Source organism: Oryzias melastigma, linkage group LG18, assembly GCF_002922805.2.
Source record: "Oryzias melastigma strain HK-1 linkage group LG18, ASM292280v2, whole genome shotgun sequence".
NCBI lineage: Eukaryota > Metazoa > Chordata > Actinopteri > Beloniformes > Adrianichthyidae > Oryzias > Oryzias melastigma.
The window spans coordinates 9,172,278-9,196,902 of record NC_050529.1 but is presented as its reverse complement, the minus strand read 5'-3'; the positions used below and the strand labels follow the sequence as shown (position 1 = coordinate 9,196,902).

General features: G+C 36.6%; 1 protein-coding gene across 1 annotated transcript in view; it reads left to right on the top strand.

Annotated features, from left to right (window-relative positions):
• The window catches only part of LOC112156111 (phospholipid-transporting ATPase ABCA1), a gene marked incomplete in the record, with an annotated part of 201,468 nt that overhangs the window by 12,909 nt on the left and 163,934 nt on the right, over positions 1 to 24,625 (top strand). The window contains 5 exon segments of the mRNA XM_024288273.2: positions 5,015 to 5,108; positions 5,226 to 5,367; positions 5,477 to 5,532; positions 9,085 to 9,101; positions 14,501 to 14,684. Coding sequence (XP_024144041.1) covers positions 5,015 to 5,108; positions 5,226 to 5,367; positions 5,477 to 5,532; positions 9,085 to 9,101; positions 14,501 to 14,684 — 493 coding nt within the window.

The window sequence follows — 24,625 nt, the reverse complement described above, 5'->3', positions numbered from 1 at the left end:
GCTTTTTCTACCAAACACTATAAAGATGAACAAAATAAAAGCATACGCCAGTGTTTTTTGTTCCAATGCTACAAAGTAAAAGTCTGTAGAAAGGGTACCAAGGATCTGACGTGACTCCATGAAGTTTGGCTGCTTCAGAGAGCTGCAGTTTAGTCGATGTGAGGAACAGCCACCCACTTGTTTTGTTTGTGGGCTGGGAGTTCAATCGCAGCAGGGTTTCTTGTGAACAAAAGGCATTTTCGCTCACATGCAGAAGAGAATCATCAAAGGCTTTGTCAGAATCAAGAAGTTGTAATTTTCTTTTTGTAGCGGGAAAACATTTACGTTGTTAGTTTGTGTTGGTTAACTAAAATAACAAGTTCTTCTTTTAGGAGCGGAAAATAAATCAATAAGTAAATAAGAATACACGTTCCTGATGAATGTATATATGGGCGATGGCGTGTTTGGATTGCGCGATATTTGGCCAACGTCAAAATGAAATATTGTTATTAGACAAAAGCAGCGGGAGGGAGCAAGGACAATGGTGCTTCTGGAGGGCTTGTGGAGGTTAATGACCAATTATAGCAATGCCTCACCAAGCATTTTAAGATTTTATAACAGGCATGAAACTGATTTTATGGTCCACTATTTCACATAATTTCATAGGGAGAGATTATCTATTCACAAAGACTCTATATTGTGTCCGTTGGCAAATGCCCGCGGGTGCCAGATATTAAAAACGGCCTTCATGTTGTTTCTGATGGTTGCAGCGCCACCAAAACTGCTCTCAGTGAGTCCCAAACAACGGTTTATTCCCTTTTGTGTAATTTATATATATATATATATATATATATATATATATATATATATATATATGTTGTTCACCTTTCGACTTATCCCATTTTTGGGGTCGCCACAGCGAAACCGCTTCGCATCAGTGATTTTGCAGTTTTCCAGCCGCTATATACACACATATATATATATATATATATGTGTGTATATATATATATATATATATACACATATATACATATATATGTACATGTACTATATACACATCTATACATATATATACATACATATATATATATGTTGTTCACCTTTCGGCTTATTCCATTTTTGGGGTCGCCACAGCGAAACCGCTTCGAATCAGTGATTTTGCAGTTTTCCAGCCGCTATATACACACATATATATATATATATACATATATACATATATATATGTACACGTACTATATACACATATATACATATATATACATACATATATATATATGTTGTTCACCTTTCGGCTTATCCCATTTTTGGGGTCGCCACAGCGAAACCGCTTCGCATCAGCTATACAGCCGCTGTATACATATATAATTTTTATATATATATATATGTAGCTTTGTGCCTTTAGTCTGTTGAGACAATGTCATCTCAATGTGACATCGGATGCCCAAACATGTGGCTGTGCTCGTATGGACATCAGCAAATGTTTGTGAGCATGTCATTCCATGAAGGGTATTGTGGGAGATGGTGGGGGCGGGGCAAGCCAACCGGGCTGAATCACGTTGCAGCAATGGAGTCAGGAAAGCTCAGACATAGGAGATGAGGTGCTGCGTTGAATTGTCTCAATCACTTCAATCATCTTTTGATCTATTGTAAAAGTGATCTTTAAATTATTAATATGTCGTTTTTTTGCCGAAATCCAAAAACCTGTCATTTTCTCGAACATAGTTTCCGTAGATTACTTCTTTATTCGCCTCTGAGATGTGGGCAAGACTATTGTTGAGTGTCCACGAGCAAACCGCACACCCCCTTTCCCATTGCTGAGAGCTCTTTGTTTACACCCTCTCCCGCTAGCTAATGGCCCCTCGCACCCCCAACCTAACATTACCGGTGCAACATAATTTGTTTAAAATTTTGATTTTTGTCATTTTTTTAGAATTACACATAAAATGTTTATTCTATGTTGTAAAAGCAGTTTGTTAAACATTTTTGGGATTTCCAGATCAAAATGAATCCCATTTTTCCAGATGGAATTTTCTGTTTTTGCATGATTTTTATGTCTAGTGTGTGAATACAACATGGAAAAATGAACAAATATCATAGAGGCGCTGATTAAAATGATACCAAATAAGCAAGTAGGTAGTTTCTCAAATTAAAAACACAGAAAATGTAAATACAGACAAAAACTGAGTTTTTGGACCCTAGGTTCCAAAGGGTTAAAAATAAACTTTCAAAAAGTATAATTTTGCGTGTGATTTCATATTATGATTATTTGAAGAAGATAAGTGGCTGGCAAATACTGTAACTTAAAAAGAAAAAAAAGAAGGCGATCAGATTTGCTATTAATTAGTTATTTTTTTTATCAATTTCCAGCCCAAATATATATGTATATATATATATATACACTCATAAATGCTAAGTTAATGCTAATTAGATTAAGCTTAATTTTAAGGTTCACTATTATCAAAAATATGCTACAAGAACATTTTAAAAACACTATTTTCATCGGAGTGGGTCTTTACCCCTAAAGAAAAGAATGTTATAGAAAAATATCTGAAATATTTTCTGTGATCAACTTGGATTGTGGTATTTTCCACATAAGAGTATTTCTAAGGAAAAATGGGTCTAAATAATGGGTTAAAAAGAAAAGAAATACTTTCACTGATAAATAGTTTGTTGCACTCATGATTCCTTTTTCTATGAAGCAGTGCTACGCTGGCTAAATATAACCTATAAAAGTGTGTCATAATATATGACTAATCTATATGGAGTGTACACTGACATTATTCGGTAAGTAAATGATGTTGGCAAACCTCACACCATAAAATGATTCACCTCTTAATTTGAAGGTAATTAATTTGCCTAAAAACACATGTAATAAAAGTTTGTTTGACTATAACTGCTGAACTGTCTGCGCCCCACAAAGCTCGTCCTATTGTTTGTTTTTTTTTTAAATGCAGTAAATCGTCCCAGCATTATTGTATAAGATTCACTATGCAAATGTATGAGTCATATATTCTTGCTTTTATTGAATTTTTTTTCAAAGTATTTTTTTTTTACTTTAGATACTTTTTTTCTACCTTATATACTTTCCAAAGGATATTATATAGTATATATTGGATATATTTCAGAGAAGAGCAATGTCGACCTTTAATGAGTCTCCTTAGTTTTATTGTGTAATAATATTTTTCCAAAATTTTTATTTTGATTAACACAATTAGGAAAATGTAAAAAAAAATAGCTAAGTATAACAAACAAAGTTGTTTACATATAAATTGAGTTAGGGGGATATGGTGCATTTTTTTTTTCTTTGTGACAATTCTGAATAAAATAGGCTGACACATTAGACAATTTAATCTTCTTTCATGGAAAAAAGTATTTGAAATAACACAAGAAAACATTTGCGCTTGTTTTTTTTGTTTTTTTAAGAGTTGCTTTTGACAAGGATGTGACTTCACAACAAACGCCAAAACATACGGCGTTTGTAGCCATGTTGTGAAATGACTAAAATAATGACTCTTAGATGCAACGGTTGAAGGGAATGGTTTAATGGGTTGCATTTAAAAAGCGTTTTTCTAGTCAAGCACTCAAAGCACTTTTTTCACTACAAACCACAGTGGTGTTTTTTTCCCCACTCTGGCTCATCGACAAACACATTCAGGACAACCTGGGGTTAAGTGTCTTGGCCAAGGACACGTCAACACGATGTCAAAGCCAGGTCAGACGTAATCGCATTCGTCCGACGCTTTAGAAAAGAAGTTATGCACTTTAAAGCAGAGTGTAAAAATACTGTTTTCCGAAAAATAAAGGCTTCTGGAATTCAGTAGATTGGAAAACATTGTCAATTCCTTTTGATGCTTTTCTGATGGACATATATATATATACATATATATTAGGGCTGCCACTTTTAGTCAGCTAATCAAGAATTAAAATAGTCGAAGACAGGTTAAATATTTGATTAGCCGTTGCTTTATGTTATATACGGTCAGAGTGTGGTTAAGTTGAAAGTTATAATGACAGTATGTTAGCTTTTTGGACTATTTTGGCATTTATGAAGGTTTTTTAGGCTATTTTGGAGTTTAGTTAATATTCAGCTGCATGCTGGCTATTTTGGCTAATTTAGACTTTTTTTGTTTTTTAGGCTATTTTGGAGTTTAGCTAATATTACAGCTAGATGCTAGCTGTTTTGGGTAATTTAGGATTTTTTTCTGTTTTTTAGGCTAATTTGGAGTTTAACTAATATTCAGCTGCATTCTAGCCATTTTGGCTAATTTAGGCTTTTTTTAAAGCTTTTTGTGGCTATTTTGGAGTTTAGCTAATATTAAAGCTACATGCTAGCTGTTTTAACTAATTTGACATTTTTTCAGTTTTTTAGGCCAATTTGGAGCTTAACTAATATCCAGCTGCATGCTAGTTATTTTGGCTAATTTGGGCTTTTTTAAATTTCTTTTAGGCTATTTGGGATTTTTGCTCATATTTCAGGTACATGTTAACTTTTTTGGCTAACTTAGGCTTTTTTATTTTTAAGGCTGATTTGGCATTTAGCTAATATTTTAGCATTTTCAGCTATCAATTTCAGCATCTTCAGCTATCGCCACTAGCACCTTCACCTGCCAAATTCAGCTTACAGCATTCACACTAGCATGTTCTCAGATAATGCTTGTGTGAATATATCAAGTTTTAGTTAGTTGAAAGGTGATGATGGTTAAGACTTACCGGGAAAATATTTGGTGATTAGCGGACTTCTAAAATAATAGTTTGTGACAGCACTTATACATATATATATATACTGTATATATATGTATGTGTGTGTGCATGGCATTCCTCCGCGTATTTGCGTTTCTTCATTCACGGTTTCCTGTATTAGCATATTTATATATATAAATTTCCCTCTATGTAGGTTAGAGTGTTAATGTGGTCTATAACAACAGATCTAACCCAATGTCATCATAGGTCAACAATGCAAATGATGGTAGGTACCTGCTGCTGTTTTTTTTTTGTTTTTTTTTTGGTAACCTTCTGCTTTGACTTGATCCTGCAGGTACGGCTGCTGGTTGAAATCCTGTGGCCTCTGTTTCTCTTTTTCATCCTGGTGACTGTCCGAACCACCACCAAACCCAGTAACAAAGGACAATGTGAGTGCGAGTATCCAATCTGAAATCGAAAGTAAAATAAGTGTGATTAAAAGAAAAAAAAAAAAAAAACACAGCAGGGAAATCAAAAAATGGGTCATTCCTGTTTGTTATTCCTAGGCCACTATCCAAACAAAGCCATGCCGTCAGCTGGCGTTCTGCCCTGGCTCCAAAGTATGATGTGCAACATTGACAATCCCTGCTCCAACTATCCGACGCCGGGAGAGACGCCAGGTCAAGTCAATAACTTCAATGACTCCATGTATGAGCTGAGTGATTCTTTTCTTATTATTTTGCAACTGAAAGGTTATTAAGATCTGGGTAATATTTATAAGTACTTGTGAAATTTTGTTGTTTTTCTCTTCAACTAGAATCTCTAAAATCCTAATAAATCTGCAAAGCTTCCTGCTGGAAATACCCGAAGAAGGTAAGACTTTTATTTTGAAACATTGACCTAAAAGCAAAACAAATTTATGCATTAAAAAAAAGAAACCACATTTGTATCTTAAGCTTTAGTCATATGCACCTGTACGAGGATGGACCTGTACTGGTCCTGGTAATTTTTGGGTAGTCCGGGTCCATGGAGGCTAGCAGAGAGGAGCAGCTGGATACTTTGCCTTAGTCACAACTGCCCTTATGTGTGGCTATGGGATGTCTACAAGCGAAAAATTGGGCAAAGCTGTACAGGTGGCTCTCATGAAATACCAAGGTCGTAGAACACTTGGTGAGCCCATAGAGTACAAAATGTTTATACACATTTTTTATTTGGGAATGCTGTGGGCTACACATAAGGGTAAATAAGAGTGAAGTGGGTGAGACACAGGACACCTTAGGGATGTTTTAGCCTTTCAGTCCCCAAAGGGGGCTTGTTGTATTCAGACTGGACACAATTCAGCAATTTTTAATGGGATCCAGTCAGAACTGGAAGACAAACACGCTGGACTCATAGCAGCAACAGAAAGTTCCATAAAAGCTCAAATTTGACAAACAGTTATTTGGTTTATATATCGGTATTTCCTGATATTACAAAATCTATATAAACATTTCTATATTGCCCAGCTCTACTTACAGGTTGTATAAGTGTGCAGCACAACCTGTCGCCCGCAGCACGCCTGTAGAAAAAAAAACTGCTTGAGCATTTTCTCTCTTATTGGTCCCCATACGAGTTTGCCCCTTTTGTTGCCCGGAGACTGCTTATATCCATTCATAAGGGCAGTTTTGACTAAGGCTTAAGAGAATATTGTAGTCATTGAGTAAAATAAAAAAAAACACAGATTGCTATAGGCTTACCCTCAGCAAAATTCCCTGCATCCTCCATCAAGGAAAGTGTCCCCTTCATGCGGATGACAACTTGGAGGATTTGTTATTCCCCTTTATCCCTCCAAAAAAAAAAACAAAAAAAAAAAACAATGGCATATGATTATTTATGATGCAATTTGTCGCGCAGACTGACAGATCGTTTGTCTTGATAAGTTGCTGCTTTGCATTAGACTCATTTGCCTGATGATATTCAGATTTTCATACGGCACCTAATTTGCAAAAAAGGCATCGGGGGGTGGGGGTGCGAAGGGAGGGGGGCTGCTATCGAGCAAGCTGCTTGTGGTCCATTTGCATTTCGGGGTCGCTGGCTTGTAATATACAAGATTAAATCCATCAAAGATCTAAGCCTGGACATAATTAATGGGACTTGCTGTCTGTGGTGAGAGCATGAAAGGTCATTAACTAGAACGCCGGGGGAAAGAATGGAGGACCATCAAAAGACTAGGATGGCAAAAGGTGTCCCTTTTTTTTTGTTTTTACCATGAGTTGATTAAAAAAGACTCAGGTGGTCACTTCAATCAGAAAGGCAACCTTGTTGGAGGAGCGTCTCGTCGTCATCCGAGCTCCTGAAGCTTCCATATGAGGACTGTAATGATAGGTGATCTATAAGGTGAGGGTTTCCAACTGGGTAATTGATTCCAGCAATCTTTCCCATCCACATAAATGTCTGGGTTAGCCCCATGCTTGTTGGAGAAAAAGATGGTTTTCTTAAATGGTGCAACTCCATCATCATCTCAGAAGTTGGAGGAAAAAGACGCAGGGAGCCGAAGATGCTGGTTTGAGGGTGTCGGACTGGATCCCCGCTGTGTTACAACATTGTTTCTGTCAGTGATGGGGAGCAACGCTGAAATGGTTTTGTAGGTATCTTCTGGCAGCTAATCAGCAGAGAAAAAAAAGAGCAACAAACCATGGCCATCAACACAATCGTCCTGGTTGAGTGCTTAATCCGGATTTCATGGATTTAGTTGCAACTGTAACAAAAAAAAGGTGCAATTTTACCTCTAAAAAAATCCACAGAGGTGATTGTTTGAACTATATGGTAACTCTTTGAAAATACTATAACCAAAGCTGAAGGATTCATTTTTAGAATAGGTCTTTTATTGATATAAAATGATTCAAGCTCTGTAATGTAGAATAACTGAAGATTCAACAGTAATTATTTTAACTTCAGGCGTTAAAGACCCACTCTAATTATTTTTTGATCTGTTTGATCGTCTGATCTATTATCACAGCAGTGGTCTTTCAATTTGACATTTTTTTTAGCCAAAATCCTATAAATCTGTGTTGTTTTTTTAGGACATAGTTCATGAGAAATTCGCCTCTGAGTTGTGGTTGGGACTATTGGGGTGGAGCAACCCCGTGTTCCCCTCCCTGTTGCTGAGAGCTCTCTGTTTACATGTGGCTTTGCTAGCTTAAACCCTAATACAAGGGTATGCAACCTTTAAACCTTAAAGAGCCAAAAGAGTTGATTTTGCCAGTAGGGACCACAAAGTCTTATTTCAGTCTATAGAAAAATAAGACACTGATTTGTAATTATGTTGTAGTTTCTATTATGATATATATAATCTTTTGGTTTATTGGCATAAATAAATGATAAACATGAAGATAAAATATATTTTTTTCTAAATCTATATATATATAAAATATCTGTACTACATACGACTATTTCAACACAGCAAATTATTAGTAAGTAGTGAGATGTCTGCAGTGATTAAAAAAATATTTACCATTTGTGGTACATTTCAGCCAGAAATTCAAAATTAAATTGAATCAGAGCTAATTTTGCACAATAACGCACTCATAAAATGCCAGAAAATGGCAAAAAATATTGGAGCTATCCAGACCTACAGTTTTAAGAGCTTAGATGAGAAAAAAAAAAAGTTCTCAGATCTAGTCATCTACAAGTGGATTAATTGGAATAGAGCATTTTCTGTCACAACTGTGCTCTTTTTCATATTTGTTATGGTTTAAAATAATATACAAATTTAATACTTGTGCTAACCTAGGTATGTTTACATTGAAAGTGGGGTCATCTTTACCACATAAGAGAGCACCCTGAACTTTTTTCAAGGATTTTTTATCTAGACATAAAATCTTGTCCGTCTTTTTTCATGGAAAGGATCAAACATCAATATAAGGGTGGGGTCATCTGGACCCCATAAGATGTATAAAATATAAAAGTGAAAATCAAAACAATTGACTTTTTAATAAAAGAATAAGGAAATCAAAGGTTAAAGGATGCATAAATAGGTGTCCAACTCATTAAAGCAACTTCTGAACATAATATACATAAATATGAACAAAAAACAGAACTACAGGTTCTGCCCTTTGTTTCGACTTCCCACATCTTCATCTTTTTTGTTTAAGCTTTGTCCGTGTTTGGTCATAAGGTTACAAGTAAAAATGTTGCATTCATGACTCATAGTGACACAGATTCTGACATGTTTTTGTACTGAAGAAACAAATAAAATGAAGGTTAAGAAGGATGGCTGGAAAAGCTCTCAAAGCTTATTGTGGGAAGGATTATTAAAAGGTCAAATGATAAAACTGACACACACATGGAAAAGTTATCCAGGTATATTGATTCCGAATTATTGTTGAAAGTTATTTTATGGTGGTTTTGCGATTGATTTTAAAATGTTTTTTTTTTTTTCTGCAGGTCTTTGGTCCAACTCTGTAAGTAAACCTTTTGATAACACAAAGACACAACACAGTCATTGTGATAGTAGTCTAAAATTGCATTTATACCAAAAACCACAATGAGCAAGTAATGACATAAAAAGAATTCAAATGAGGATGGAAAATAGAAAAAATAATGGACCACATTTGGTCATAAATGTCAGGGCACAATAAGTCAACATTTTTCTCTGAATAACCTTTATAATATGCGATGTATGAATTCTTACTTGGAAACATCACTGAGCTGGTTCCAGGGGCAGAGCAACAGGGGCGCAATGGGGGGTGGCGCAACACCCCATGGTAGTCGAAAGAATGTCAACACTGGTGTCAAGCCTTCCACTCTCCTTGGCTTGTTTCCATTAAAGGTGGGGTCATCTGGACCCCACAAAAGTGTGCTGAACTTATTTTTCAATGTCGATCTTTACTGGTGGCCAATGACAGACACAAAGACTTGTCCACCTTTGTCATGGAAGGGCTAACACCTCAATGTAAGGGTGGGGTCATCTGGACGGCATAAGAGAGCACGAAGGTTAAAGGGTTTATCATTACTACCTTTTCTACTATCCTAAAATGAGTTGTCTAAACTCTTCAGCCCACTGGGGGGAGTACTTTCTGTGTGACCTGGTCCTTCAAAACACTCAACCGATCCCTCAAAGCGTCTGCATTTTGGCTTCACCAACTTCTCCAACTTATCCATTTCTTATCTTATATCTTGTTTCAACCTTTACAGACTTAGATTGGTTTAGTAGTTGATCTTGACTGAATTTAAAATCAGACATCTACAAACATTCTTTAAAAAAATAATGTCTACGCTTACCTTTTCACGCGGGCCACCCAAAGCAAAGACTGATCCAAAATCATCTCAATCTGTTGTCCTTTGGGTCCAAAACTGTCTCTTTTTCCCCAGATCCAGATCACAGCACCGGTTTGTTGTCGTATATTTGGAAGGCAGGAACTTAACTCAACAAAATTAGGATAAAACAGCTTCTAAGGTTAGCAATTTTTAGGGAATCAGTTTATCCTCTGGGCCACAGCAACGCTCATCTGAACCATCAGACAGAGAGTGGCAACACGGAAAAGGTCACATGTCTTTTTGATCCGCTTACTTCTCTTAGGGCGTCCCCCTTTGTGCATCTACTACCGGGTTTCGACTGATTTAGTGGAAGTGGAGTGAAAGCGGTACCAATTTGAGTCTAAAGGACTTTCTCTACAAGTAGGTACATTTAGCATTTTGAGGAACTGGAGTCAGCACCACGGGGAAGTCATGGAGAACATCCCGTATCATGCTTGATGACACAGATAAAAATACAATCTTTTAGTCGTACAAAATCTTGTTCTGTAGCAATCCAATCCATATCGTATAATTCAGATTGTTGAAATTTTCCAATATGTTGATGGGATATTCCGTTGTTCAATATATGCAATACAATCTGATAATGCATTACATTCTCATACATTCTCATCCCCAAGCCGTCACATATGGACATTTGGTTAAAGACTCCTCCATGCCACTTTTTGACGTTTTGAGTGTCCCCAACTCGTTGTTTTTTGAAGTGCTGACTGATCCCATTAAATCCTCAACTTCCGGGCTGTGAATCAGGTCCCGTACTACCCTAACCCAGTACTGGTACCCTAATCCTAACCTGGGCCCGGTTTACCCCCGGTACTGCGTCTGGTACCACGTCTGGGACTGTGTCCAGTGCCGGGTTAGGGTACCGATACTGGGTTTGGGTACTGGTACTGGACGCATCCCGGGGACCATTCCTCGTTCGGTACAGCGTCTTGAGGGTTGCACATCAAATAACAAAGAGTTGGGGACACCAGAAACGTCATATATGACGACTTGGGGATGATAATGTGTTGGATAATGATTAAAACCGTAGTCACATGCACTCGTGTTGACCTGTACTTGTTGAGAGGTCGTGGGTAGTCTGAGCTCATGAAGTGTTGTAGAGAAGACCGGCCATATCTTAAGGGAACCATATGTGTGTCTTGCCATGCCCTAAGATACCTCAAAGGATGTCATGAAAATGGAACATACAATTGTAGGATAATGAAAGTTGTACTCCTTTTAATGCACAATCCCCAGTATTTCCGCCTTACTTACATTGTGTGTTGTATAAGTGTTGCAACATGACTGTAATCCACCCATAAGGGCAGCTCTGACTAAGATTTCAGTTTCATTTCAGAGTTCAAGCTGAATTATTTCACTTCTTTTTATAAAACCTAATTTTTACCTACCTTCATTGGTTTGATTAACTATGTGCATCTATCATAGCTTTAGCATCTTAGTTTAGAATAAAGCTTTAATATGTCTTAAGGGTACACAACTTGTCGAATGCGCAACATCGCTTATTACAGCGAAACTTGTTAGATGTAAAGGTTTGTTTCCTAATACTAAATGATCTGATTAGCATATACTGTTTGAGGGCAAAGATTTAATGAATATATCAAAGTAGTAACAGAAACACAAAGACATTTAGGTAGACGAAACAGTAAAAGTAGTCTCTTTTGGAAGGAAAAGCACTTTATGTAAAGCACTTTGAATTGTCTCTGTACATGAAATGTGCTATACAAATAAACTTGCCTTGCCTTCAGTTGTTTACCAAACTGATATATTTCCGACATATTCTAAAGCGGATAAGAAAAACCTTTGCGTTTTCTCAACACTTTATATAGTGAAATGTTTAAAAAAAAAAAAATAAAGATTTTATGGTAGTAAAATTTACACATTAACCATGAAATTTTAAGTTAGATCCACATTAAGCAAAGCATTATGCGTAAATGTCAACATTTTATGGTAGTTTTAGGAGTGTTTTGTTGTGCTCATTGTTGGATATTAAAGGCTAAAACTTAAAATGAAGTACAGCTGTGCTTAAGAGATTTGGGTGCTAGGAATATATATATATATATATATATATATATACACACACACATACATACATACATATAAATATTGACGCCATGATAGCCATAATTTGTGTATATATATATACATATATATATATATGTGTGTGTGTGTGTATGGACAGTCAGACTCTGACTGTGGAAAGATTTTTTTTTTTTTGTAATTTAACCCTTGTGCTATCTTGTAGGGTCCAGATGACCCCACTCCCAATGTTATTGTGTCTAAGATGGCGAGAGGGTTACTGTAATAAGAGAAACATTGTATCCTTACTGGCCACATTTAAAGTTCAACATTATTCAGAATGAAACAGATTTGCCAAAAAAAAACCCCTGTTATTCTAACATTATTTTGCCTACCTTTCTTTTGTCACATAAAATATTCCACCTCCCAGTAAGCTGTCAAGACTGTAATTCTCCTGTCCACTTGTGTGTTACAATGATTGAACGTGATTCTCTAGGAATTATTGATCAGAATCAATGTTTTCTTGAATCTTTTGAAACATCCAACGTCCCTTCGGGATCGTGAATGCCTGCATAGTTTCTATTCCGTCAACTTTGAAAGGAAATATGTGGGACAGCAAATCCAATAAATAAATGATAAGGCAGGAAGTTCATAGAGGAGGGCTTTTGAGCTGTTAAGCCCACAGGCATTTTCAAACAGACGAAGAAAAAAAAACCCAGACAAGAGATAGAGTGAATAGTGCTCCTCTGTGCCTCAAGCAAAAGAGATGGAAAATGACTTCAAGCCTACAGTTAAGAGCTGACATAGCTGAATGATAGTGATAACAACAACACAAAGGAAGAACGTACGATCCGGAGAGGTCAGGGTCAATGAAGTAAAGAGTAACTGATGCTTTTATTTGGACTTTTTTCCTCTTCTAACACACACTTTTATAAATTTGCTACAAAAGAAGGAATAAAAGGAGCTCAAAAATAAAGCATTGCAGGATACAGCAACGTCGAATATCTTTGACCCCTCCCCCCTGGGGTTTCAAACAGGAAGTACGCTTTAGTTCCAAGAAGCCAAAAACCTCTAGACTTCTATTGAGAAATAAACAGCTGTTACTCAGTCATTCTATTTCTCTGAATAATCATTATTCCTCTAATACATTTTTTTGCTAATCCGATTTTTTCCCTTTATTTCAAGTTATTCAACTTATAAATAAAAATGAAAAGTAGGTCGTTTCATTATAGGCGTTTCAAGAGGCAAGGACCACCTACAAGCTCACGCTTGAGTATGATTACCATAGAAACGTTGACTTAGCCTGACTCGGACCAATCAATGCTTACTAACAATTTCTGCAATTTCGATTTTGTTAAACATTTTTGTTGCACCGGTAATGTCAGGTTGGAGTTGTGAGGGGCTTTAAGCTAGTGTGAGACTGTCGTGTATCGTAATAGGCAGCAACCATTACCACCACCAACCAATAGATGGTGCTGTTGTAAACAGTGAGCTCTCAGTAATAAGGAGGGGAAGGGGGGCGGGGTTGTTCTGTGCCTACAGTTCCTACTCAGAGGTAGTTCTAATTACCGACTACTGCCGCTCTGCAGAAATTATGTTAAATATAACACTGGAGATTATGGCTAAAAACAGCATAATCAAAGTTAAAAGACTATTGGGAACACTTTGAATATAGATCAAAGATGTCTTTAGGAAAGCTAAAGATACAATTCAAGTCTATTCATAAATATTTTTGTGCCTCCCTCTTTCTCTAATTACCCATCAAAGTAGTATTGGACATCAATCCAATACTCTTGCCACTTGGGCCGGTCTATGTGTTAAGCTTTATTTAAAATGTTGTGCAGTTTTGTTTTATTGATTACTCAGAGTTTTGCCTACAGTATTGGGCTTTTTAATATTTTGTTTTTGCTGAAAACAATAGACGAGCAGGAAACAATGTACAATTCTTGAAACATTACAATCAAATTTAAACTTTATACCTAAGCAAATGTATAGTGTTTTACAAATATATATATATATATTTTAAATCTTAAAAGAAAAATGAAAAAAGACATTCTCTTTTAAAATTATATTATATATATATATATACATATAAATGTATTTATTACCAGTTCTTGTTAGATATTCTTGTTTCAATGACTAATGCAAGTTTTTTATTTTGATGCACTTTCTTGTTTTCAATTAGTTAATTATGCATTTCAATTTATTTTTAATTAATTTTGAATTTTATTCCCTTACAATAATCTAATGGAATGATACCCTGACCAAAAAATACTTTTTAAAATTACGTGACAATGACAGCGTAATATTTCGCTCGCTCGCAATTTAACAAACTACCAAGCTCCTATTAATCAAAATAAAAACCTTTTTTTAATCTTCTTTTAAAAATCTCAAAACAAAAAAAACATTCAATAAAAAATCTAGAAAGGCAAATGCAGATCAAGTTGTTGTTTGCATCATTGTTAAATATAACAAAACCTCTTGTTTTGTGTTAACAGTTTTATCTCATGTTTTTGTTCGCCGTTAGATGGAAAGTTTGGTGAACTCTTCCGCTGAAGCAGTGAATTCCTTGGATTTCCAAAACGACCCGATCAACAGTTTCTCCATGTTGCTGTGCGGAAAGCAGCTGAGCTCCAACTCCACCTTCAAGTTTCCTGAATCTGAACAAACTTACAACATCAATTCAAGCTCCAACAGTAGCCAAGGTTCCGGTAAGTGCTGGTTTAAACATTTTTTTGAAAATTACATACACTACTTCCAGTACAGATGTCAGAGTATTTTATTTTTATATTATGAAAAATACATATATTTCTTCCATCATCTTTCTGATTAGGGATAAAAATGGGAATGCTAGAGTAAAAAAAAAGCATTTGAGTACAGTACCCTTTTCTTCTGCACTATAGGCTGCACCATCAATGAATTATGTATTTTAAAATATAAGACGCACCGAACTACAAGGCGCATTAAGAGAAGTCTTTTAGCTATTCAGACTTTATAAACTTCATTTGCAGTAAATTAGACGTAGATCTACCCCACTTTAGAGGCGTTAGCCACGTTAGTGTATTTAAAATACGTTAGCTTACCTCTATGACAAACGTTACGGTGGCTATGCTAACTCCCAACCTCATTAGCAACACATAAAGAACAAAAACACTGTCTGACAATGCTACATGTCAGCTATGTTAGCGTATAGTTTGACTTTGTTTGCAACACATAAAAAAGAAATGGATGCCATTATAAATCCCAACCTTGTTAGCCACACATAAAAAAACAAAAATACGGTCCGACACTGCTACACGTTAGCCGTGTTAACGTTTTCACAATCTAGTTTTATTTGCAAAATATAAAATCAAGAAAGAGACAGTTAAAACATAGGTTACCATGACTATGCTAACTCCTAACCTCGTTAGCCACACATAAAAAAATAAAAATGCAGTCCGACACTGCTACACGTTAGCCGCTTCAACGTTTTTACAATCTAACTTTATTTGCAATGAAGACAGACTGTTAAAACATAGGTTACCATGACTATGCTAACTCCTGACAGTGTTAGCCACACATAAAAAAAACAAAATACCAGTCGGAAAGTGCTACACGTTAGCCATGTTAGCATAATCTAAGTCCAACTTTATTCGCAACACGCAAAAACAAACTGATACCGCTAAAACAGACATTACTATAAGTACGCTAACTCCAAAGCTTGTTAGTAAAATAAAAAGAGAAAAACACAGTCACATGTTAGCCGTGTTAGCCGCATTAGCGTATTTACAAAACAGCTGATCTTTTTTGTGATTGAAAATAACTAAATAATAATAAAAAAGACAGTGTGGCGTGTACCCATCAAAATTGCTTCAACGTTAATGAACACAACCAGAATGAATCCTTATATAAACATTCCTAAAAGAACCTTAAATGTTTAACAGATGCACAAACACAGACTAGAGGAGCCTCTGTTCCAAAATATTCCTGCTAGGGAAAGAAAAGTCATGTGCTGTTTTGTGCAGGCTGCATCAGCTATGCAGGCTTGAACCGCATGCGACCGGTTGTGCGCATCCAGAAGCAGGCACCTGTGACACAGTTGGCACCTCTGCCTGACCTGGAACCAGGTTTGATTAGAACCACATCATGTCAGGCTGTGTCAGTGCTGCGGCTGGCATCTGCTGCAGCCAGTCAAATCGAATCTTTTTCGTGCTCCTGAGCCTGACGTGGGAATGTTTCAGGAAGCTAAAAAAAAAAATGAAATCAGCTTGTTCCTAGAGGAGGTCCTGGTGTCCTAGACACCCAAAATGACATTTTTACATTAAAATATGGCAAGCCAAAGGGCTCAGAAGACAGATGGGGTAATTAAAGGAGTTTTTTTTATTTTTTTTTGCAGGTCATACCAAAACAGTCCCACAATCATTATTTATTTTCATCATTTTGTCACTTCAGTGGGAAAAAAGTATTTGATTTATAGTGGATTTTTGTGGTTTTGATCACTTATGAAGAAATATGGACTTTCATCTTAATGGTGACATTCGAACAGCGAGATACAGGAAATCAAGAAGTCAATTTTAAGGAAATGACATAAATCTTTTTGCAAATCACTGAGAAAAATAAGAATCTGAACCACCCACCTGTTACATTATATTTATAGTTGATGGTAAACTAATGGTAAATTGATATATTTACACTAAATTAAAAAATAAACTAAGTTTACAAGTAAATAAGTGACACAAAGCCGGTTTAAAGTGGTCAACTTTACATATAGCTACCATATTTGTTCTTCCTTCTGTACATTTGCTCTTATAAAACATTTAATGCAGAAGAAGATCGTCGCATCTTAGAGGCAATAGTAATAAAAACAGAAATACGTATTTTCATCTAATCCGATCCACGTTGTACTCCCTCTGCATGAAAGTTTGCCTTTGATGGCTTTACCAGTCGTGCACTTCAAGTCCTTTCAATGATCAAGGAAAAGCACAGCTGATAAATGTAAGATTTTATTCTTAACAAATGATCATGTCCTTAGAAAGAAATGAAAAAAAGCAGTTGACCTCGGGTCAACAGAGCTACACTTATCCACTGATTGTAGATGAGAACTGGACTGAGGGTCGCGATATAGCATTATTCCAGGAGAAGAAGAAAGTATGAGCAAAAAATGTTGCTTCATACCACCAATGGTTACTTAAAGTGTTTAGAAAATTCATACCTATGACTATAAAAAGATGGTCATTTAACCAGCTACGTACCGGTATGTTTAATTCAACTGAGCGTTAGCATTAGTCGTCCTAAGGGGAAATTCTTATAAACGTTAGCATCAAGCTAGCGGACTTCAGCTTTATTTGCTAAATCGATTTATATTTTTTTTATTGATCTGTTAAGTTTAAATTAATTGATTGATTTCATCAACCCAGCCCTAGATCCCACATGAATATTAAACACTGATAGATAAATTGACTTAATTTCGTTGTACCCGAAAGTAAGCTGTTTTCCATGAGTGATGTCATACTCGCTCGGCCCATGTTTCATATACAGTTAATAGACGTATCACTACCTGGAAAGGAAAAAAAAAAATGTTATATATCTCTGGAACACGTGCTAAAGTCAAGGCCCGGGGGCCGGATCCGGCCTTCCAGATCAAGATATTTTATTGTTATTAATGGCGCAATGTTATCTTGAGCTCATTTCTAACTTGTGTAATTTTTACAAAATAAATGTTTATGGAGAGTAAAATATTGAAAGTTTTTTAAGGTTTAAGTTGATTTATTTTGAAATAATATTAATGTATTTTCAATATTCACAATTATGTTTGAAAGTTACGGTTTTAACATTTAAAAAATTTGCATTCTGCAATTTTTTTAGACTATTTTGGCATTTACTGAGATTTTGAAGTTTAGCTAATATTTCAGCTACATGCTAGCTGAAATATTACTACATGCTAGTTTTTCAAGACTTTTTTGGTGGTTAGCTAATATTTACAAACTAGCTGTATTGGCTAATTTAGGCTTTTTTAGGTTTTTTGACCTATTTTAAAGTTGATTAAAAGTTGTTTTAAAGTTTTAATAGTTTTTTAGGGTAATTTAGGTGGCTTTCAGCTTCAGCATTTTTAGCAATCAATTTCAGCATCTTCAGCTATCATCACTAGCATCTTTAGTGGCTAAATTCAGCTCATGACATTTACACTAGCATTATTGCAGGTAATGCTGTATATCCAGCTAATAATTATGTTAAAAAGTTACTTTTATTATTATTATTTTTTAGTGTGTTCAGCACCTAAGGTGTGACATCCCTACTCGTTTTTTTTTCAATCACGATGAAGAATTTCCAGCTGGTCTGTAAACCTCAGAGTCCATAGAATAGTTGCACTTTCTTTTTCTGCATTAGGCTCTAAAAGCTCGCACACCTGAAAAATGTAATAGAGTAAAGCGACCCGAACAAATGTCGGGTACAGATGTATGGGTGGTTCCATCATTTGCACCTGTTTAAGCACACCTGATTCTATTTTTATTCATCTGTTAGTTAAAAGACATCTCAGTGGACTTAATACATTCCATCAGATATACACACACATATAAAAATACAAGTGAGCTAAAGCATAATTGTAGATAGTTTTGGAGTATATCTGGGGTGCTAGGGGGGAAAAAAAATCAAATAGTTAATAAACAGTTTGAGAATTAGATGCAACATTTTACAACCTTCTACTCATTACAGAGCCTTTAGTCTTGTTTCATGTAATACTTGTGCTTTAGAGTCAAATGTGAGGAAATAAGACTTTAATAAGATGCATCTATTCCCTGGGAATGGTGTTCCAATGCAGAGTGAAACTGCGTGCTCATGCCAGTGCAAATTAGCAGAAGTGTGTACCCCCTTGCATAATAAGCAGTAACATCTCTGTTAGCATGCTAATGGCTGTTTTGGATTTTGCTGCTGCATTTCATTGTGGGAGTCGATGTTAAACGGACGTGGAATATGCCATGTGTCTGCATAATGGCCTATTACGCTTCTTTTGTCGGCGTGAAACAACTCTCAAAGGAACGGCAGGAGCCAAAAAAGAAAAGTGAAGCTGGGCTAACAGCTCAGCAATATTCCTCTATCAGCTAATTGCTGGCAGCGTCTTCTCCATCTTTCTACCATGACAGTACACTGTAAATCTTGAGGGTTTGTACTCCTGAAATGTGAAAATCGTAAGGTCAGGTTTTCATGTCACACAAGAAAACCTAAAATGTAGACTTATTTTAAATTATTTTATTTTAATGGTAATTGAGAATGGGACAAAGTGTGACATCAATCATAGCAATTGGTTTACTTCCAGTCATTTTAGTCGCCTTATTTTGGGATACTGATTAAGTTGTTTTTTACATCTTGATGAACAAAAACATACAAAGTGGTTACAAACAGGGTGGTGTTGCATAACTGCTCTGCTGTCACCATCAGTGTATGAAAGTTTGATGGAATGGGTCACGGCGTGTGACTCGTTTAGTTTTTCAGGCGTTGTATTTAGTTGGAGCTAGCTTACAATACTTTCATTTTTTAATGTGTTTCAATCCAGGAAGTTAAAGGTTTAGGTTTTGTCTTTCCTCGCTGACTGATTGTCAACACAATTTTTTGCTTCGGGCCTTGTATTTAGCTGGTAAACTTAGTTAGATTATTTTACTTTATTTTTAAATTAGCTTAAATCAGGGAGTTTTTTTTTTTTTTTATTCCCAGATCATTTTCTTTGGTTGATTTTAATGGCCCAATGTTAAATTTAAAACTTCCTGCCTTTTTATTATTCATAATTATGGTAAAAAGTTACAGTTTAAAGTTTTTAAAATTAGCATTCTGCTAGCTTTTTGGAATATTTTGGCACTGACTACGGTTTTTTAGGCTATTGTGGAGGTTAGCTAATATTTAAGCTACATGCTAGCTATTTTGGCTAATCTAGGCTTTTCTTCATAAGTTTCTTTAGGCTAATATTTACACAGTAGCTGTTTTTGGGTAATATAGTTTTTTTTAGGATATTTTGAAATTTAGCTATTTTTTCAGCTACATGCTAGCTATTTTGGCTAATTTAGGCTTTTCTTTTTAAGTTTCTTTAGGCTAAGATTTACACAGTAGCTTTTTTTGGTAATATAGATTTTTGGGATATTTTGAAGTTTAGCTAATTTTTCAGCTACATGCTAGCTGTTTTGGCTAACCTAAGTTTTTTATTTATTTATTTATTTTTTTAGTTTTCTAGGCTAATTTAGCATTTAGCTAATATTTTAGTTGGCTTTCAGCTTCAGCATTTTTGGCTATCAATTTCAGCATCTTCAGTTATCATAGCTTCTTTAGTGGCCAAATTCAGCTTACAGCATTCACAGTGGCATTATCGCAAGTAATGCTATATACCTAGTTCATAATTATGTAATGTACTTTTAAAAATGTAGTTTTAGTGTTCAATAAATGTTTATCCTGTTTGACCTCCGACCTGCGAGGTGTGTTTTGGATTTTGGCCTCTCGGTGTAAAGAGTGAGTTCTAGTTCTGTTTCAAAACACTTTTTGGTTTATGCAAACATACAGTAACCACAACAATGCTTTTTTTAAAAAAACATTTTAATCTAAAGCGTGGCTGCATAAGGAAGACTTCCACTGTCTCACCAAAGTGCTGCATTGAGCCCAACTCCGGATCATATTGATAACATTTGGCAGGCCGGTTAGAGGGTTGACTCCAGGCTCCGAGCAATTACGCTACTGGCCAAACCGAATGTAAAGACTGAATTTCTTCTCCTTATAGACTTCCGTTTTGCAATAAAGTGAAACTGTGGCAAAGAAGAAACAGCAAAACTCCAGAGAATCTGTAAACTGTGCAATCTGACGGCCCTTTTAGTGCAGAAAATATCTGGGAAAAAAAGATGCATCTCCTCTGAGGTACCAATGTGTCTGGAATTAAAGAGCAATGCATTTGTCACTGCCATCTTTGTTTACGCTCCATTGTTAGGCAGAACTTTCTCTTCCTGTTATTGCATTTTATAATGTGAGCCATAACACTGATAGCGTCTAAATTATTGAGAATTATAAATGTAAAGCAGGGGGGTTATTAGAATATTACCTTTGAGTTGTGGGCGGGATCGTTGGCGTGGAGCAACCCCGCCCCCTTTCTCTCCTTATTACAGAGAGCTTACTGTGGACAACAACCAGATTATATTGTTCTAGAACCATTTCGCCATAATTAAAGCTGCTTCTTGTTACAAACTGTAGCATTGCTATTTTTCAATAAGAGCATAGAATTTTGGAAATGTTTAATAAATGTCACTAAATAATATATATATATATATATATATATATATATATATATATATATATATATATATATACATACAATCTTAGCCTTCTGCCAGTCAATTTCACCAGTCTGTACTGAATTTCTTACACTTTATATACGGCTAACCCAATTGGTGACACAATTGAAGTGGAATAATGGATGATACAATGTGTAGAGAAACAAGTTTGTCATTGTTATGAATAAACATGAAAAACTTTGTGCAAAAAAAATGTATATTATATATATATATATATATATATATATATATATATATATATATATATATATATATTGGTTTAACCACTATTATGAAATAGAACAAATTGTAAACTGAAAATTCAATGTCTTGTGGAAAAGGGGGCAAAAGCACACATATAGGAGATTCTCTGACCCTTTCATAGTCAAAATTAGCAGAAAAGTCCAAAAGGACATTTTGAGGCTTTGGTGTTTAAGCGAGGCAAAAAGGATCTTGAGGAAGCACTTCCTCAAACTCATTCTCTCTCCCAACTTGTCATAAATGGACGTATGGTTTAGGCTCCCACTTATTAATGGTTTGGGTGTACCCAACGGTGCTGGTTGTTCCCCTTAAACCAGAGGTCCCCAACCTTCGTTCCGCGTCTTGAGGGTTGGGGACCCCTCGTTAGAGTCTGTGGCCTGGATGCAAATCTGTAACCTGGTACTGGGATGTGGACTGGACCGGTACCCTAACCTGGTACAGGTTCCGCGTATGTTACCCCCGATTTAAAAGGAACAGCCAGCAAAAAAAGGACGAGTTAGGGACACCCAAAACGTCAAAAAGTGACGCGGAGGGATCCTTAACCAAACATCCATGTATGACAAGTTGGGAGTGAGAATGTGTAGAGTCCTATACCTGTGACATCTGGAGCCGTGTCTGCTACTCCCAAAGAGACCCCCACAGTCACAAACAACGCTTAACCTCTAGATACAAGAAATGCCTCTTTAGACACATCAACTTACCGATGAAAAGACAACTTTTTCTCAATTTTCTGTATCCATAACTTCACATAAACCTATAAAGTCATGTACTACTCACATGTAAATGTGATATAAAGTGTTTCCAAAGAAAAGGAGAAGAAATTCTAGATTAGCTGAAGTACTGTGAGCGCAGCTGACATTAAAACTCGCAGCTCCAGTATGAAATCGCATTTCATGATTCACGCATTTCATTAGGGAGTCAACAAGAATTCAGCACAGCTGAAAATAGATATTCAGAAGAAACATTTGCTTGTGTTTGCAGACTGCAGTTTTGCCCCCTGGTTGCTCACACGTCTTGTAATATCCGTAAGCGGAAAGCCCCATCAGTTTAGTGTCGCTTCTTCTAACGAAGCCTGACAGTGCATGGAATAAAAAGCCGCTGAGCAGAGTGTCACACACATGTCTGGTCTCTCAGCTGTTATGATGGCAGAAGGCGGCGTTGGTGCCGGCTTTGGAGGGAACAGCTGGCCAGAGCCAGACAAAGGGGAGGTCATTAGCTGTCTGCACGCTGACCTCCCAGGAGTACCTGTGAAAGATGACCAGCAGGCAGAAGGGCTAACATTTAATTGCACCGAAAATGGTCACTAAAATACCCCTGATGGGGGGTGGAGACGGTGGGAGAAAGGGAGCTCTGATGAGATGAGAGGAGAAAGGAGGTTTTGAGGCTTTTGGTACAGTGCTGACAGGCGAAAAATGAGATGGGGCTGGGAAAAAAGCACTCTAGCAATGACAGGTCTGGGAACAAAAGCAACAGGCGGGCGGCCGTGTTGACTGGCAGGAGGCGACGCACCGAACCGACTGATTGGTGTGTAAGGTGTACCTCAAAATTCACATGTTTACAGTCAGGACGAGCCATGGACGGCTCCGAAAACAAGATGCCAGAGCATGCCAGGTGCTGCTGGTAAGTCAGAGCCTCCTCTTACTTATTCAGCACTCTCCAGACCTGGCGATATTCATGCTGGCAGATAAGCTAAATTAATAATGATCTCACCGCTGCTGAGAATATTGACTTTTTTTTTTTCTTGGTTTCGAGAAAATTTGTCAGTGCACTCAAACCTCTGGACTCTGGAGCTTGTTTACTTCTAGCAAACATATCCACTTGTAAAGTCTCTTTTTACAAAAGTTTTTTCATTTTATTTTTGTATATTTTTAGAATTTTTCTATATGGTTTTAGAAAAATCTCTCTGACGTTGAAAACTGTCTGGTAACAATGGGCTAGAGTTATAAAAAACAAGTTTCTATCAAGCAACTTAATAATTTCACTTACTGTCTGCTTTTAGCAAGACATTTACTGCATTTACATTTACACAAATATTCCAATTTGATCTCCAACAAGCTCTTCTTCTACATAGTACTGTATTCACAACCGCCCTTGAGCGGTCCAAATGACCCCACTTTTAATGTAACCATGCCTAGGATAGCACAAGGGTTACGCTATGTTTACACCGCCTTCAGGATGACGTGTTTTTATACTAAAGGAAAGTTTTTTAATACTTTGTTAGTAAGACATTGATGAATCCATTGTTACATTAACCCACATGGAGCCCCAGACCAGTTGAAACCAGTAACAGGAAGCTTCAAGAACTTAATCAGTACTCTTCCACTGAAAAACAAAGCCATAAATTACCTTGCTGGCAATAGCAGGAACACAGACCAATCAAAATTTGGTAAAGACAACCATTTAAGGCAGGGGTCTCAAACTGGAGGCCCCCAAGTCAATATTTTGCAGCACCCGCCTTAATATGAAAGTTCAACGTCTACTAAGCCATATCTTCTTCATGCCCATGCTTTGATGATAGCTTTGCATTTGCTTTGTGATGTCTCAGCTTGCTTTATGTTTAAAACTTTGCATTTGATATTGTCGTTGGATCTAGTTGTCAGAAACATCCTTAGCAAAAGTTGCTAGTGGGTGTTAGCTTGTGTCGTTTCACAGAATATGTTGCTCAGTAGTACACAGACATTAACAAATGATCAATAAACTTGTTCAGTAGACCTAGACCAGGGGTCGGCAACCTGCGGCTCCGGAGCCGCATGCGGCTCTTTAAGCACTTGCTTGCGGCTCATTGGCGCTTTTTCAAAAATGTTTGAAAATAATAAAAAATGTTGGAAGGAAATATATTGTGACAATTTGGGTGGGAGCAGAGCCAAGCTGATGACTGGCAGGTTTGAATCCAGAGATCACTTGTGTCCAATACATTGCACGACCCCAAGTGATTGGAGGAGGAAGCGCACACGCAGGCCATGTAAATCAGATGGTGACAACATTGTGACCACTTTTCATTTCACAGCACAGTACCACGGAAAAGCCGACACTGTGAGGACCCTCACTCATACACACACCACTCTCACTCATGGTGCCGGTAAAACACTCAAGTCCCATAATGCAACACA